General features: G+C 41.3%; 2 protein-coding genes across 2 annotated transcripts in view; both read left to right on the forward strand.

The window, feature by feature from the left end:
• The window catches only part of alad (aminolevulinate dehydratase), a 6,150-nt gene extending 5,037 nt beyond the window's left edge, over positions 1-1,113 (forward strand). Inside the window, 1 exon segment of the mRNA XM_080476514.1 lies at positions 912-1,113. Within this exon segment, the coding sequence (XP_080332640.1) occupies positions 912-970 (59 nt within the window). The 3' untranslated portion in view covers positions 971-1,113.
• A 3,717-nt stretch (positions 1,114-4,830) lies between these two features.
• npr2 (natriuretic peptide receptor 2) overlaps positions 4,831-17,835 on the forward strand; it is a 90,468-nt gene continuing 77,463 nt past the window's right edge. The window contains exon 1 of the mRNA XM_080476713.1: positions 4,831-5,888. Within this exon, the coding sequence (XP_080332839.1) occupies positions 4,889-5,888 (1,000 nt within the window). The 5' untranslated portion in view covers positions 4,831-4,888. The remainder of the gene's footprint in view (positions 5,889-17,835) is intronic.

Consider the following 17,835-nt stretch of genomic DNA (forward strand, 5'->3'; position numbering starts at 1 on the left):
CCTTTTTGAACTCTTTTACCTTTAAACTTTATAAACTGTGTTTTTTATGTACCTTTAAAATCGCACTTGTTTGTAGCACTTTGAGATTGTTTAAATGTAAAGTGTATTTACAAATTTATTATTATTATAGTGACCATCGGTCGGCACTGATGATCTGTGCATTGGGTTTATCTTGATTTGAGCTGCGACTGGCTCAAGCGCAGGCCAATAAACACAACTTTATTTTCCTGGATGTCGCCCAAACCGAGACGATAGTATGAGAAGGTTTTTACCTTTTAATGAAGATTTTAAACGTTTCCTTCATTACTTTTCTCAAACGTACTCTTACTACTCAATGTCACCTTGTATTCTGGTTTCTTTTGTTATATCAAATATAATATAATATGCCTAACTTTCTCTACCATTTAAATTTTAATCTCAATTCAGTTTTTTTTCTTGAAGTGTGCGGTGACTGCTGATTCAGCAGATTCAGACGAGCGAGAGAACAGGATGGAGAACTTGGTCTGGACTATTTGTGAAGAGGAACAATATATTTGTCACTTGAAGCCTCACAGCAGGAACAGAAGACAGTTCAGATTTCAGGACAGATCGACAGCAGACGTGACATGCAGTGATGGCTTGAAAATGTCTAAATAGAGTCTGGATAAGCTCTTCCTGCTGTCTAAAGCTGTCGACCGGAGAAAGTGGTTCAGTGGTTCAGATTGACCTGAACCAACCCAAGCTGGAAGCTTTGTCAGGCAGGAAGGGAGAAGAAGCCCAGCAGGAAGTCGAGGAGTCAAACATGAAGCCACAACCGGCTCAAATGAGTGTTATGGATTAAAGTGAATCTCAAAAAGTTAAACACATTTAGATTTTTTTTTTTAATTTAAAAAAAAAAAAAAAAGTGTGTTGTTCATCCTCTTGTGCTGCAGGAGCCGACATCATCATCACCTACTACACACCTCAGCTGCTCAGCTGGCTGAAGGAGTGAAGGCCGTGGCTGTTTGGACGGACGGACGGACTCGGATGTGGACCAGCCTCCCGCCGGCTCGGATAATCTGCTGATTTTAAAGGAGTTGATTCTGACCGGCGTTACTAGAAACGAATAAATCTGCACGTGTGTGCCTCAATCAAAGGACTAATGTGAAACATGAATGTAAAAACTGACAATAGTTTTAACACTAAATATTCTCTTGTGTCATTATATCAGGGTTATATGAAGCTAGTCCTCTGTCTCATCTCGTGTGTCTGATTTATACATTATTCCATGTCCCTCCTGGTTAAGCTTGTGTGGAAATAAAAGCCCTTCATTCACATCAAAATACGTGTGTGTGCAGTGATTCAATGTATCACAATGATTCTGCTGAGGAACGTTTATTCTCCAGTGAAGAAAACTGAAATGTTTGTACTACAGTGATGAATCGGTTACATTTATACTACAGTGAGGATCATTCTTCTGCTACTACTATAGTGATGTTAATTCTACTATGAAGAATCACTAAACTCGTTGAACTACTGTGAGGAGTCAGTGGGTGAAAATGTGTCATGTAGTTTTGATGTTCTCCTTAAAAGCCTATAAAAGGAAATCCTGACCCGGATCACTTCCAGAATTTAATAGACTCCTCCATGGTCTAATATATAATTGTGGTGAAATTTTCGGCAAAATCCATGCAGTAGTTTTGATGTAGAAGACAGACAAACAAATATACGTCAATGATTTTATCACGGCCTTTGGCTTATGTCAGAAACAGTAATATTAGTAGGGAATAAATTTTTTTTTTAAAATATCACATTAAAGGTTTTTTGTAGACAAAACCGTTCTCATACACCACTGTGAAGTATCACGGTTTTGTTTATACTGAAGGGAAGAATCACATCTGTGATTCTCAGTGTTTATTCTCCTGTGAAGAAATTCCAAAATGTTTCTCCGACTGAAGTATACAAACGTTTCCACTGTGAGTAACAACAGTTATGTTTACGTTGAAGACTCAGTGATGTTTACCATGTTTATTACAGTGATGTTTATCACATCGGTGATTCTTGACGTGAAGGAAGCCTATAATGTTTATACCACAGGGACACTCTGCTATTACTCCTGTAGAAGACTGCAGTAATGTTATTACTACTATGAAGAATCACAGTGATCTTTATTCTACTGTGAGGAATCACAGTGATGTTCCTATGACTGTAAGCATAAGCAGTAAAGATTGCAAAAATAAAAAAACACAGGAAGCATCACTACCATGTTCAATCAGAGTAATCTATTACTCCCAAACGTCAGAAACCATTGTAATTGCAAAAAGAAGGAAAAAATAAGTAAACATCCTGCTACAGTGGAAAATCTGTCAAAAAAAGTCATATTAAAATAAATGTAAAGGTCCATAGAAAAAGTCTTCAGTTGTTAAAACGAAGCACCACAGACATATTTTGATTCCAACATTTGACTTGAAAACCTTGAGGTGTTGAGTGAGAAGCGAAGCAACACGGGGACAGGCGCATCAGGGAGGGAGAGCTGCGTTTGAACACCAGAGGGCAGAGCTTCCTGCTCCTCTTCTCTCAGCTGCAGGTCTTTGAAACGTGTCATTTCCTCGTGGAGTCTGCAGAGACGCGCTGAGCTGAGCCGGGAGTCACGTTTCATTACATTCTCAGAGGTTTGTCCACTCATGGCGGTTCCAGAGGACTTCAGGATGTCCACGGTCAGTCAGCGGGAGTTCATTCATTCAGAGAAACGTCATTTCACTGTTGGAGGAGGCAATGCATGCTACAGGCTATCCATCCATCCATCCATCCATCCATCCATCCTTTGATCCAATGAGGCATTTCTGTGCCCTTTAAAAAAAGCCCTCTCTTAATTATCTTGTATGTGTTCTTTTTGAACAAAATAATTAAACTTCTTTTTCATACCTTTTTAATTTTTCCTGCAGCACTTTGAGATTGTAAAATAAATATGCATCCTTCTTCTTCTTCTTCTTCTTCTTCTTCTTCTTCTTCTTCTTCTTCTTATTATCCATTTTCTTCTGCTTATCCAGGGCCGGGTTGCGGAGGCAGCAGTCTATAGGTTCTACACTTCTTCCAGCTCTTCCGGTGGGACCCCAAGGCGTTCCCAGGCAAGCCGAGAGACATAGTCGCTCCAGCGTGTCCTAGGTCTTCTGGCATTATTATTATTATTATTATTATTATTATTATTATTATTATTATTATTATTATTATTATTATTATGTTTCTTGGTCTTGGCTCCACATATTTGTTCAAAAAGTCCCAAAATTCAGAGGTCATTTGATGTTCACACCTTCTTCTTCTTCTTCTTCTTCTTCTTCTTCTTCTTCTTCTTCTTCTTCTTCTTCTTCTTCTTCTTCTTCTTCTTCTTCTTCTTCTTCTTCTTCTTCTTCTTCTTCTTCTTCTTCTTCTTCTTCTTCTTCTTCACCCAGATAAAGCACCCATTCCAGCAGTCAAAAGCAGACATGAACAGATGTTTGTAAAGAGTAACCACGTACGTTAAGCCAAATTAAAAGAGTTCTCCAGAGTTGTTGCAGCCGTTCGCCCACGCTGCCGCACCTTGAATGACTCGTTCATGATTCATCTTTTTCAGATTTCTTTTTTTTTTTTGTTGCAACAACTCTAAAGTCAGCAGTTGAGGGTTTTCACTCAGTGAAAACATCCACCTCACAGCTTTGTCATGTTCTGAGATATGAGTAATCCAGCTTTCCTCTAAAGCAGAATCATATCAACGACGCCTCCGTTCGCCTCACAGGTGTTTAGTTCCCTGAGGACCAACCGTGAACCTGCAGCCTCCACACCACCTGCAATAAGTTTAGTTTGCCAGAACTACATCAGATCAAACACAACACTCAACTTGAATTGAACACACAATATGATGGTTTTTAATTCTCACGGACACATTTTGCATCAATATTAGAAATAGTGTTAATGTAAAAGTTCTTTTACAGTCATTCTTGGTTTTGACACAGAAAAATACCTTCAGTTTTCCAGCTGGAAGCAACAGACTTTCTAACTTTGAACATGTAAAATAGATTTAAAATTAGTGTATTTTGATTTAATTTGCATTTTATATATGAGTTTATATAATTAAAATTGCTACATAAACTGTCTGACCATATATATATATATATATATATATATATATATATATATATATATATATATATATATATATATAAAGAGAGAGAGAGAGAGATGAACACTTTTGGATGGATGGATGGATGGATGGATTGGTGGGTGAGTGAGTGGGTGGGTAAATAAATAGATAGATAGATAGATAGATAGATAGATAGATAGATAGATAGATAGATAGATAGATAGATAGATAGATAGATAGATAGATAGATAGATAACATGCAGCCACATGACACAGAATATTCACCTCGTGATAAAACTATAAATCTGAAACACATGATGTATTTCCCATTAAAGCCCTTTAAAGCCATTTCCAGCTGTTTATTGCTGCAACACGAGGACTCTCCGACAGGGGGCGACACGTATTTAGCTTTTTGCAGTGACTATTTCCGCGCACGCTGCAAAAGGCCTTTAAAGAATTAAACATGTAATTTGAAGAGTTCGATTTACTTTGTGATGTGAGTTTTTCTTTATATGAAAACTTAATCATCTTGGATCCTTGTTTTCAATCTGTTCCTCCTCTTACAGTTATTTCATACAGATTATTTAGCATTTAGTTGCTGTTGTTGCTGTTGTTGTTTATAATAAATACCAGACTGCCATGTTTTGTGAGAAAGAATAGGCAGATTATGCGGAATCATCTTAATTAAGTGAAAAGAGTAGACGTGTGAACGGCGCAGATCAGAAGTGTTGATTTACTGACGGCGGAGTGAGTGCGCACTTCTTGCAGTGTGTGTGTGACGTGTGGGGGCCGAGCAGAGGGCTGCTCTGATTTATGTTACAGTCATCTGAGTGCATGTTATCACTCAGTGCGAGGAGAGGACCGCACCGCGCCGCGCTGCGCTCTGGGAACTACTACAAGTTGATTTCAGGTGGATTTTACGCAGCAGGGACGCACGGCACGGCCGGCCCGGCTCCGCGGGACGATGCCTTTACCCGCTCTAAGCGACTTCTGAGGGAGAAGCGGAGAGAAGGCGTGAGAGAGCGAGTGTGTGCGGGACTTATGGTTCGGTGCCGGGGTGCCTCCGCCGGCCGCGTCTCCTTTCCACGCGGTGCGCCCTCCACCGCCCCGGGACGCGACATGGGACGCAGAAGCGCGCTTGGATGCTGCCTGCTCGCGGCGCTCTGCTGCTGCCTCGCGCCCGGCTGCGGGGCCAACATCACTGTGGCTGTGATGCTCCCGGACAACCACCTCAAGTACCCGTGGGCTCTGCCGCGCGTCTTCCCGGCCATCCTCATGGCGCACGAGGACCTTCCGAAGCACCAGCTGCTGCTCGGCCGCTCCATCAGCATCCTCAACTACAGCACGGAGGACCCCGTGGCGGGCTCGTGCGCCGAGAGCCGCGCGCAGGTGGTGGCGGTGGACGCCAAGCTGTATCTCCACCCGGACGCCTTCATCGGGCCCGGGTGCGTGTACCCGCTGGCCTCCGTCGGTCGCTTCGCGTCCCACTGGAAGCTGCCGCTCATCACGGCCGGAGGTCCCGCGTACGGCTTCGACAAGCGGGACGAGTACCGCACCATCGTGCGCAGCGGGCCGTCCACCACCAAGCTGGGGGACTTCGCCAACGCGCTGCACACGCACTTCAACTGGACGTCGCGCGCCGTGGTCATCTTCCACGACCTGCGGCAGGACGACCGGCCGCACTACTTCCTGTCGGAGGGGATCTACCTCAACCTGAAGGAGGAGATGAACATAACGGTGGAGGCTCAGCCGTACGAGGACGATCACAAGTACTACAAGGAGCTCATCGCCTTCATGAAGGAGCGCGGCAGAAGTAAGTCACGCAAAGTTCTGCGCGCTTTTCATCACAGCGTTTCACGTGCATTTCCAGCAGTCTGGAGCTCGTGCTGTTATCTGCGAGCGCAGCAGAGCAGCAGCTGGTTACTACAAATTAAGATATTAAGATAAAGTCCCTGGAAATTCACTCTAACTGGACGATCTGACCGAGTCTGCGCGTGGTTCGGCGGGTCGGATTATAGATTAATTAAGATTTCGGAATGAATGTGATGAGATTCCGAGTTCAGGTTGTTCAGTGTTGAAGTGTTGAAGTGTTGAGCCTCCTCAGCTGGAAGAGCAGAGTTGTTTATTCCGGAGTTATTACACAGGAATGTTTAGGCTGCGCGCAGTCTGCTGCTGCTTTATGGCCCGTGGAGGACCACACACACACACACACACACACACACACACACACACACACACACACACACACACACGCACACACACACACACGCACGCACGCACGCACGCACGCACGCACGCACGCGCGCGCGCACACACACACACACACACACACACACACACACACACACACACACACACACACACACACACACACACACACACACACACGCACTTTATTTTTCATTTACTTTGACCTGAAGTGGAAACATGTTTTGATTAAAAACTGGAGCAAAAACAGGAATAAAAAGATATTTTGATGAATTTAAACTACTGTTGAATGTCAGTAAAAAAATACTGAACCATAACTGCAAAATAATTTTCTCCAAAAAGTAAGTCGTATTCTAACCTCTAATAATAACCAATAGGTTGTGGTTTAATTGATCAGTTATAAATATCTCTCCTCCTCCTTGCAGTGTGCTTGTATCTGTAATTCCATAGTTTGTTTCATGGCTCACGCTTGTACTTGTGCATGTGCACAAGGTATTTTCATCTAAATATGATTTTAAAAGTACTGTAATACAGTAAATGTAAATTCTACGATAGTGCAATTTAATGAACTTAAAGTTTGAAATTCGATCAAAATTACTCAAGAACAGCAATAGAAAGAGAAAGTCGACAAACACTGAGGTACAACGACTGTTACATGGCTGAAAATGCAACCGCTGGTATAAATACTTAAGTCAAAGTATTTCAAAAACTACTGAATATGAGTGACATTTAATGTTTTTTAATCACCAGTATTAATCATTTGATTTTATTTCACCTGTTACAAATATGCATCCTCTATTCAAAGCAATGCACAACACTGCACTGACCCTTCAAGCACATTTTAGTGCCACAATAACCTTTAAATTTAATCTTTATAGTTTGTCTTTGCTTTGGCGTAGGTTATATGTGATTACAATGTTGATATTTTCACAAAACTAAACAATTACTACAGAAAATGACTACAATCTTAGCATAAAGCCAATTTCAATGAAACCTTCTGGTGCAAAATACAGTGAAATGTCCACGACACGCCTCCTAAAGCTGTTGCATTATGGGTGTTTTTATGAATTCACCTTGACAGCATGACTTTCAGACTAATGTTAAAGAAAGTAATGTTTTCTTTGAAATGTTTGGCGGGCCGGATTGGAGCCTCTGGCGGACCTGTTTTGACGCGCGGGCCTTATGTTTGACACCCAGCTTCAGGTATTTTCCCTTAGATTTAAATAATAAAGTAGTGAAGTAATAATTAAATGATGTGAATTAAGTATGAGTACGATTCCATACTTGAGAATAAGACTCATTAAAGTACCCCAAGCGACTGCTCGATTGTAGTAATCTGAGTATTTGTACTTGGTTACTTCCACTACTAGAGGTGCTGAGAAATCACTCTTCACTCTTCTGTCTCCATTAGTGCTGCACAGTTAATCACAGTTTTATCCTTATGGTGAAATCCACATCGGCCAAAACACAGTGAACTTCTGGCGTTCAACTCACAAAAATTGCACGATTAACTCATTAAATGTTGAATTGATTGAAACCTATTCAATTATTTGTGACACGAGGAGTCAAATAAAAATCGTCAAAAATGACAAAAACACTTACTTAATAGTCGATAAACATTATTACATATCTCACGTTTAATTAAGATCATGAGGTGTGTGTGTGTGTGTGTGTGTATTTAAAACGTGATACGGAAAGTTTGCCAAAATGACATATTTGTGTATTCTGTGTTCTTTACCAGTCACACATTAGCGCGACATGAACATAAAATCTGTGTAAAACTACAATCAACAGATGGAGAATTCAACACAAAACATAAAATATCTCATTAAATTAGACCACTGTCGTATAAATATCACATTAAGGATTATTAATGCTTCATTTTAACATTCTGGCAGCCGAGCGCATGACACTCTGTCGTTAACGTTGGTCTGCTTCTTTCCACTAAAAGCTCATAAAACTTTTCCATTGTTTATTTGAATGTGGCAGAATATAAACTCTGCGGAGTGGAGAAAAAGAAAAAGAAAATTCCATATTTTATTCATTCATTTTGAGCTCTGAACAAAGTAACTGGATCTCAGAAAACTTAGAGACTAAAGATCAGCAGTGGCCACATGAAGCCCAGATTAAACTTGAGTGGGCCGGAATGGTAAACTAGTACCACAATAGCTGTTAAATTTAAAGTAATTTTGTCATATGGTTATCGTAGCTTAGCATGAAGAATGTGATCTGCAGCCCGACTCCGTCTGAACGCAGCCAAAGCTTATTAATAAACCTGTTAGTTTTAACTTTAAACATAAAGGTACAAATGTTGGTTTGTGCTTCGGTGAGCAAACCTCAAAACACTGCAGAAACACTAATGTTGGCGTTTCTTTAATGACACTTGGTGACAGTTTGGGACGCTCAAAGCTGTATTGACGAGGCTGTTTGATCAGAAAACCGCTCCCGGAGCATATTTTTTTTATTTTATTTTTTTTAAGAAGGCAGTCGCGAATGACCTACTTTGTCCTCCGGTTTGGAGAACACATTGGCCTCTTTCAGCAGACGATGACACATGTTCGTCTCACCTTCAATGTATATTTTTGACTGAATGTGCAAAACGACCCACGTCTGCAAACAGCAGGTGAAAGAAAAAAAAAAATGAAACATTCAAGCTTGAGTTTTTGTTTGGTGGAAATATACATTATCTAAAAAAAAAATATCGCAGATACTGGAATTCATCAGTTGCCATATGGTTGCTAAATATTTGCCTTCTAATGGCCAGTTTACACGACAACGTGTTTAAAAAGATTCATAGTGTTTTGGAGGTCTGTTTACACAACAATGGTGCTCGGATTTACTGGAAACGCAACTTTTTGAAAATGCTTTGACTCCGTATCTGTGGGAAGAACACACAGAAGTGAATTCTGACCAAAAATAGTTAAAGAGACACTGAAATTGTGTGCCGTCCAGAAGTGTGCAGGTTTATTTTCAACTATACATACTATACATCAGGCAGACAAAACAGTGCAAGTAAGGATGGTGGACAAAAAATATAAATTCTACGTAACGTTTCTATATACGATTTAAATACGTTCCTGTATGCTCTAAATTACGGCCTAAATACCATCTAATTACGTTTCAAGTTACGTTTTATACGGTCTAAATTACTTTCCTAATCACGCTCGAATTAAGGTGAACAAAAATACACAATCCCAACTCAGGCCCTCTCCTCATCCGCCTACTCCAGCTCCACCCATATGACGTGACAAACCCATAAGTGACGTCAGCAACAACATATACATAAACATTGCAAGATACGGCACCTACACACAACTTTTTGAAAACATTCGGATTCTGTTTCTGTATAAACGGGAGAAAACAACTTTTTGAAAACGTGTGCGGTTTCCTTCAAAAAAGGCAAACAACAGCACCCACTAGTGGCCCTAGATTCTCACTACATCATTTTCAGTGTTTCTGCTTTTTCTGTGTGAACGAACATTGTTTTGAAATGGTTGCTGTGTAAACGCAGAAACAAAAATGCAAAAACGACATGTTTTCACTCCAAATGTCGTCGCGTGGCCTTATGCTCCTGGGAACCTTTGAAAGAGCTCAACATCTCCGAGGAAAAGAAAATAAACCAGCTTCAAACCTGTGAACCTCGGGAGCGTTGTGGTTTCTGGCCAAACAAAGCTGAGTTCTAAACATCCTAATCTGATGTTACAGCAACAGTGTCAACAAATAATAGAATAAACGCAGGTAATTAAAGGGAAAGAGGTGAAAAGACCAAACAGCCCTCCTACTCCTCCTCCCTCTGGGGTGAGTTATGTGGCCGCGGCGGCGAGCTGGAGGTCACGGAGCTAATGCTTTTGTCAGGGCTTGTCCCGGCTCGGCTTTCGGCTTGCAGATCTCCTCGGGGCGACCGGCTCCGCTCAGTCACCTGAGCGTTGCAGGCCGAGTTCAGGCAGCAGAGGAGAGCGGTCGGGGTGGGGGTGGGGGGGGGGGAGCAACGGGCCTTTAGTGGAGCTCTGACAGCCGAGCCAGTCGTTGAGTTAAACACCAGTCCCACCGCTGCCTCCAATTCCCCGAATTCCTCAGTTTAATACCTGAAATAGCAGATGTGGGACGTGGACGTCAGTGTGAAAGAAGTCGTAGCGTTCCCATTTTGAAGCTGCTCACGTGCACGGATGGATATCCCTACAGCTCAGCGCAGCTCTATGGGCGGGATCAAGTCTGAGAAACATCGCCATGGAAATGGTGGCAGGCTTGAATGAGATCAATGGATCTGTTGCACCAAACCAACATCTGAATGGAGTGAAAAAAACAGAATTAGCCTTTTGAAAAGCACTTCATTTGATTTAATATGTGATTCAGGGATGGAGTAATGATGGAGGACCAGTGGGCACGCCATGCCCCAGAAACCTTTATTCTCCTTCCTGGCACCGCTTCTCAGCAGTGTTGGTTAATTCCTCATGGTATGTTAATTAAATTATTCCAACCAGGACCCTCGGGTGGGACGACTAATGGCTCTGAAACGATTCGTTGTTTTAAATCCCCTTTTTTAGTGGGAAGCTGCGATGTTTACCGTGAGCTCATTATGAGCGGCCCCTCGCACGCACAGCCCGCCGCCGCCGCCGCCATGCGCCCGCCCTCACTTTATAGGTGTGCAACGTCTCTTAAAAGTCCACAACTGACCACGGTTTTAGAACCGACGGCACTGCCAAGTGCAGGCCAGAGAAAACGCTTAACTCTGAGGCAGACGCGGCGCTTAAATAACTACTAGTTACTGCTTTAAAAAGTAGTGCGATGCTTTTATGATCTTGTTCATTTCGGTTCTTTATTAACAGAACGAGAACGTGCACGTGATAGAGCGCATACCTTCGCCAATGCCACATATCGATGCAAACTGGCCTGTCAGGTGAAACACTGAGCGAAGGCACACAGATAAACCATACCCGAGTCAATGCTAGCTCTGGAGCGTCTTCATGACAACAGACACTGATTTCCTTTAATCTCTTCCATGAGGTGCCTCTTCCATCCTCTTTGTATGAGACATTTTTTCGCAGTTTTTTGGGGATTTAATCTGAAACATTTAGCTGTTAACATCCCCAAATCTGATTGATTGGTCTTTGGATGATGACAAATCATCCCTGAAAATTTCATGCAATTAGTTTTTGTGAAAAGTTGGTAAAACACATCCATAAAAAAACAATAAATGAATGAATACATGCGGCCAAAAAACATAACCTTCTCGGCCCAACTTTTGTTGGTGAAGGTAAAAATAACAATTATCAGTGCAGCTGAGAAAATTCCTCTAAGTTGCCAACATAACATTACTGGAGCAATACGATCTTTATTTTTTAACGTGTTTGGGATGTCTGCCTGTGTGTGGTTTCATTACATAAACATAAAGCAGCACCCACTAGTGGCCCGACATGAAAACTACATCATTTTCAGTATTTCTGTCATTTCCATGTAAATTGACATAGTTTCCAATGCGTTGGGTGAAAACATGAAATAAGGATGCGATTTTACTTGAAAAGTTGTTGTGTAGACGGGGCCTTAAAATGACTAAACTTTATAAACCAAAAAAAGACGTTGGGTTCAGTGTTGGGATAACGCGTTATGAAGTGAAGCGTTTGGTGAAATAGTAACAGATCAACCGATGAGTGAATCAACTGAAACGGTGCGGACGAATCATCTAATGAGTCACAATTACAGTAAAACAGATATTCACACATTATTACTACATTAGCCAGAATATAAATAACAACTGGGCTATTTTTAAAAGATTTTAGTTTCTGTCTTTGTATTTTGTTATTAGTGACAATAAGACAAGATAGAAAAAAAGCAACCAATTAATTCGTTACTTGCATTATTTGATACAAAAAACTTATTTTCCCCCAAACTGATTATTGGAGATAAATTAATCAAATAAATGTAATCATGCAAATGTGTTTTCATAAGTTTTGTTTTAAAACTTCACATGCCAACAGTTCTGCTTTATTTGAGAAGTAAATGTTTGTAATATTAATTCAGTTACTTTTCATAAAGAACAAGTGAATATAGTGGTTTTTGGAAATAAATAAATAGTTAAATTTATACAGAATACATAATCTGTGTTTTAATTTAAATTCACATGTATCTGCATATCCTAAATATTCTTATATTCTTAAACAATCTTATACATTTTAAAAAGTTGTGAAGTAGAACAATACTGGGGGGAAAAAAATCATCTTTTATGAATTGTTAAAAAGAAAATTCATATATAAAATGATATGGACCAGCTCATGCATGCCGTACTGCTGAATGTGTTTATGTGCAGAAATGTTTGATCTGCAGCTGGTGGACAGACGATATTACTGAATGATAAATCATATTTGTGTGATATGATTTAACCTGCAGGGTGATACCGGTCGCTCGCTTTCAAAAAGTTGCTTTTTCAGTTACTTCGAGCACTGTTGCTATGTAAACACCCAAAATAATGATAATGATAATATTGTTTTCACTTGAAAACATTATCATGTAAACAGGGCCTAAGAATATTTGAAGAATGAAAATGTTCTGAAATGTTTTTAAAATCTTCTCCGAGCAAGTGTCGCATCTGTCGTGAGTTAAATCCATAGTATGAGCCTCTTCTGAACATGTGGCACGAGTCTGAAACAGTCTTTGTGGGAAAATAAAGTACAGTAGATGACCAACTTTTGACTCAAATCTGATCAGTAACGCTTTAATTTTCTATATTGGTTTTGTAATGTAGACCTTTGTCCCCCTGAATCATTATTGTGTATTAATTGAACCATCCATCCGGCTCCATCCTCGACGCATCCTATCTGGTTTGTGTCCATTTTCATTCATCCAAACCTTGAGTAGATCAGTTCCTCGGCGTGCAGCAGATTGCAGGAAATGATTCCTGGATAACAAGCGCACGGCTCTTTTGCACTGGAGCTCAGTAATTTGTACATCTGGCCATGGGTGAACTCATTATTACACACTGTTATTTTAATTACAGTGTAATTCAGTTATGTTGCTTGAAGGGACAGCTCGGCCACACATTGTCCCACTAACACCGCCGCGCTCTGCTCGGTGCCGCAGTTCTCATTGGAAACGTGACGTTTTAGGTATTGTGAATGCTTTATGAAGCGCAAGGGTATTTTCACTCTCCTGCATTGTTAAAACAGAACAAAAAAATGGCAAAATGGCTTTTTTTCTGGTGTGCTTTGGATGGGTCGACCCTTTTAGGAAAAAGGCCTTGGACCCTTTTTGGCAGACGCAGCGCTGCCAATGTACCAGCGCTTCCTCAGTGACGCGCTGGCCTTGATGCTTTCAGTCATTTAATGGCGCCCAGGAGGGGAAGTTTCCGCTCTGAGTGGATGACTCCATCGGGCTGCGTTGTTGTTGCTGTTGCATGTTTTGGAGTCCATGTGGCAGCGGTTTGTAAGATCTAAAAGAAAGTGTCCAGTCACAGTGGGACTCAAGTCGTCTAGAGGTGTGACTACCAAGTGTCCTAAAGAAGTCTTTGGCCCATGTTATGCCTCGTTTTTGCATTTTTGTTTTTAGGAAAGTTTTGCGTTTGTACGGAAACATTTTAAAAATGCCGTTCATTTCCACATAAAAGACAGAAACGTTGAAAATGATCTAGTTAGCATGTAGGGCCACGAGGTGATGCTGTTGGTTGTTTGTTGAGAACAAGACGCTATAAACATTAACAATGGGAGTACATGGACCTTCGTATGGACAGACGGCCAACTTGGATTGTTATTACGGTGACTGTCAACAATAAAACTACAAAAAGTCCCAGGAGAAGATGGACTGGGAGTCATGACACTCTGGAGGAAACATTGTTGTCATTGTCCATCTACTGAGCATGTGCAGAAGAAATAATTACTACAGTCGTGGTGCGCATATACAGAGTCCGAACATTTTCAAATAGTTTGCATTGCCTCGTTTCCATGACGACAGAGTTGGAGTGTTTTCAAAAAGTTTTATTTTCAATGGTTCTGAGCGCTGTTGTCGTGTAAACGGACACCCAAAACACAAAGAAAGTGTTATTATTGTCCATCTACTTACTCATGTGCTGAAGAACTATTTACTATGGCCGTTTTGAGCATACGTAGTGGCAGCGTTTCAGGAAAGTTGCGTTTTCCACCATCTACTTTGATTCCTAAAAGTTGTGTTTTCCGTGGCTCCGAGCACCGTTGTGGTGTAAACGGACACTCAAAACACAAGGAGCGTTTTCAGTTTTCACTTGAATGTGTTGTCATGTAAACAGGGTCGGCATGTTTAGTTTCCTGAGTGATCAGAGCTTCAAGTCATTAACTTCACAACAGAGCCATGAAATCCCGTTCGACAGATTAGATGATGAACAAACAAAGAGTTGGAGGGGAATCGTCTCGTATACAGTGACAAGACAAACAGTATGTTTGAATATCCATCCTGATCCACGGAAAAAACATTGTGCCTTCCTTTCTGATTGTACATTTTCATGGGATTATCGAAGGAGGAACCGAAACAGCCGAACGTCCCAGTTGGCAAGCCAGACTAATCCAAGTCTTCACATGTCGTCCAAAAACAGAAATCTTCAGTTTTCATCTTGTTCAAGGCTTCTCTCACTCACTTGATCCTCCAACATCCGCCTTTTCTCCTATTCATCTCCTTACGACACACACTCAGAGGAAAAAGCTGCAGAGTACACCTGGAACGGGCAAGGACAAGAGAGATGGAAGCTCGGTGCAATAACAGCAATGAGAGCCGTGACCATGGTGGAGCGAAGAGATGAATGGCAGCATGACGCTTCAATTAGTTACCAACCCTCTTATTTACACTCAAGGCTGTGGTGAAACATGCTCCCCGTTTACTGCACGACATCTACCTTCAGCCAGATGCAGAGGAACTGTGAGTTTATGAAGGGTTTACATTGATTTGGGGACGTTAGTGAACAGAAGTGAGACCACAGAGGTCAGTGACTGCTCGCTAAGGTATCGCTTGGAATATAGCATTAGCATCTAATTCATACTTTGTGAAAACAAACATCCATGTGTGACTTTTCTGAAGAATTCATCACAAAATCAACTCTTTCGTATTTTTGGAGGCAACAAAATTAAAACAAAGCAACATGATTTCTGAGAGTTCGTTTAGCATTTAGCCTTTAGCATGGCTCCTTTTTTTGTTTGGAAAACTTAATTTCAAGTCAAAACAGAACAATTTTGTTGCGTTTTGAGTGTTTGTTTACATCCCAATGGTGCTCGGAGTCACTAAAAACACAACGTTTTGAAACTGGCTCCCAAGGTGGAACTTTTTGAAAATGCTTTGACTCCGTCCCTGTGGAAACGTGGGAAAACGCATACGATGTTACCGTGCATGAGCACCACCGCTGAAGTAAATAGTTGTTCTGCAAATGCACAGTAGATGGACAATAACAACAATGTTTTCCTCCAGAGTGTCATGACTTCCAGTCCACATTCTCCTGGGATTTCGTAGTTTCATAGTTGATAGTCACCGTAACAACAATCCAACTTGGTCGTCTATGCATACGAATGTTCATTGTACTGCCATTGTTAATATTTTGAGAGTATTGTTCTCTGTGCGCATGTGTGTGTGGTTTCACTACAAAAATATCATCTTGTGGCCCAACATGTCAACTCGATTGTTTTCAGCATTTCTACAGTTTCAGTATAAATGAACATTGTTCTTAAAATGTTGCCACAGAATTGCAAAACCTTTTCAGAAACCAAAACGCCAAAAACTGCTTTTTCAATTCAAATATTATTGTGTAAACTGGCTTTTTTACGGTACTTTTTGGGAAGTTATTGAAGAAATATCAACGTTTGCATAATGTATTGTTGTGTTTTTGCAGTAAAACTTTGGAAAACATCGAGTTATAGGTTTTTTTATGCTCTCATTTTATTGGTCCGGCCCGTTAGAGATAATATTGGTCTGTATGTGGCTCCTGAACTAAATGAGTTTGTAACGTCTGACGTAAACTCTGCACTAAATGAGTTTGTAACGTCTGACGTAAACTCTGCAGAATGCCACAGTTTTTAATATTCCTCTCAGAAAGGGTTACAAGCTCACCTCATTAATCTCTTGGCCTCACTGCTGCCTATAACCGTACATGAATAGAACATTCCTGTAGTAAATGCTAAAAATACATGTTTAAATGTTAGTTGAAGCTATTTATGAAGAAAGTGAATTCACTCAGTTTCATTACCTTGCAGAGAATTTGTTTTTTTTTTTGTCAACCTTGTGTCGACGATCAACTTTTAAAACAACTCAGCATGTTCGTTGCAGTCGAGGGGAGTTGGTGTCTCAGTAGCTGACAAGAAGTCTATGAGATATCCAAAGTTTATTGGTTGAAACTGTGAAACTGTAAAACTGTGAAAGTGTCAAGGACAAAGGGAGTTTCAGGCCTGTCGGTGTCGCGGTTGTAGCAGCTGGGTTACTTCGTACAGGGATTGACAATGGCTCCTTCACTCGAATGCCACTTGGATTCTGGTGGGATGGTTTACAAATTTGAGCTCCTATTCTTCTGTCCGAGTGAAACATCAAACAACTTGTCAGAGTTGTGATGAAGGAGGAAGCGAATGCAGGAAGGCTTCTCCCGGGAAGTCCTGTCATTTCAATGTGCTTACGGCCCATCTGTTCCGAGAGCTGGACCTCCTCCAATTTCTGAAAACAGTGACCCTTCAGCTTGACCTTTAACTCACAGAGATTAAGAAGTTGGCCCCTACACCTGGGTTGGATGATAGATGTGCATGTCAGGACCAGGCAAGCACTACACTCTTTTCCTGCTTTCAGGGTCCTGTCACACAAGCTCGAGCTCTGCGTTCTTCACGAGGTTGGCGAGAGACTTTTGTCCTTTGAGCTCTACTGGTGTTCAAGTCAGTGAGGTGTTGCTGGCTTGGAAAGGCTTTTCGCTGTCGATATTTGTCATCTGAATAACATAGTTATAGATAAATGGGCTGGAATTAAAGAGGTCATTCCGATGAGTTAAGTCAGTGGTGTGCAGATTCTGTTGTGTTTACGATGTCTGTTTACACTGAAATGGCAGGAAAACAAGTCCCAGGAGAATATGGACTTTGGAGGAAATATTGTTGTTATTGTTCATCTACTCACGTGTCTGCACAAGAACTTTTTGCTACGACCATGGTGTGCATGCACAGGAGCAGCATTCTTTTCCCTCATTCTCACGGAGACGTAGCCAGAGCATTTTGAAAAAGTTGCTTTGTTCACCATTTCCATGGAGACGCAGCATTTTCAAAAAGTTATGTTATCCTCCGTTCCCACGGAGACGGAGTAGGAGTTTCAATGGAGACGGAGTTGGAGCGTTTTCTAAAAGTTCTACCGAGTAAACTGTTTTCCGAACTTGCGTTCCGACTCCGACCCCCAAGCATCGTTGTCATAGAAACGGCCACCTAAAATGCAACAAAAGTTTTCTGTTATCACTTCTGTTGTCATGTAAACGGGGAAAGGATCAGAAACAAACACGCGCGGTCAGTCGGTGGTGGGGAACGCGCCGGGCATCAGATTAAAAAGCTCATTACTGTAAATCATGCGACACACGAGAGGCTGTT

Source organism: Lipophrys pholis (assembly GCF_963383615.2).
Source record: "Lipophrys pholis genome assembly, chromosome: 12".
Classification (NCBI taxonomy): domain Eukaryota; kingdom Metazoa; phylum Chordata; class Actinopteri; order Blenniiformes; family Blenniidae; genus Lipophrys; species Lipophrys pholis.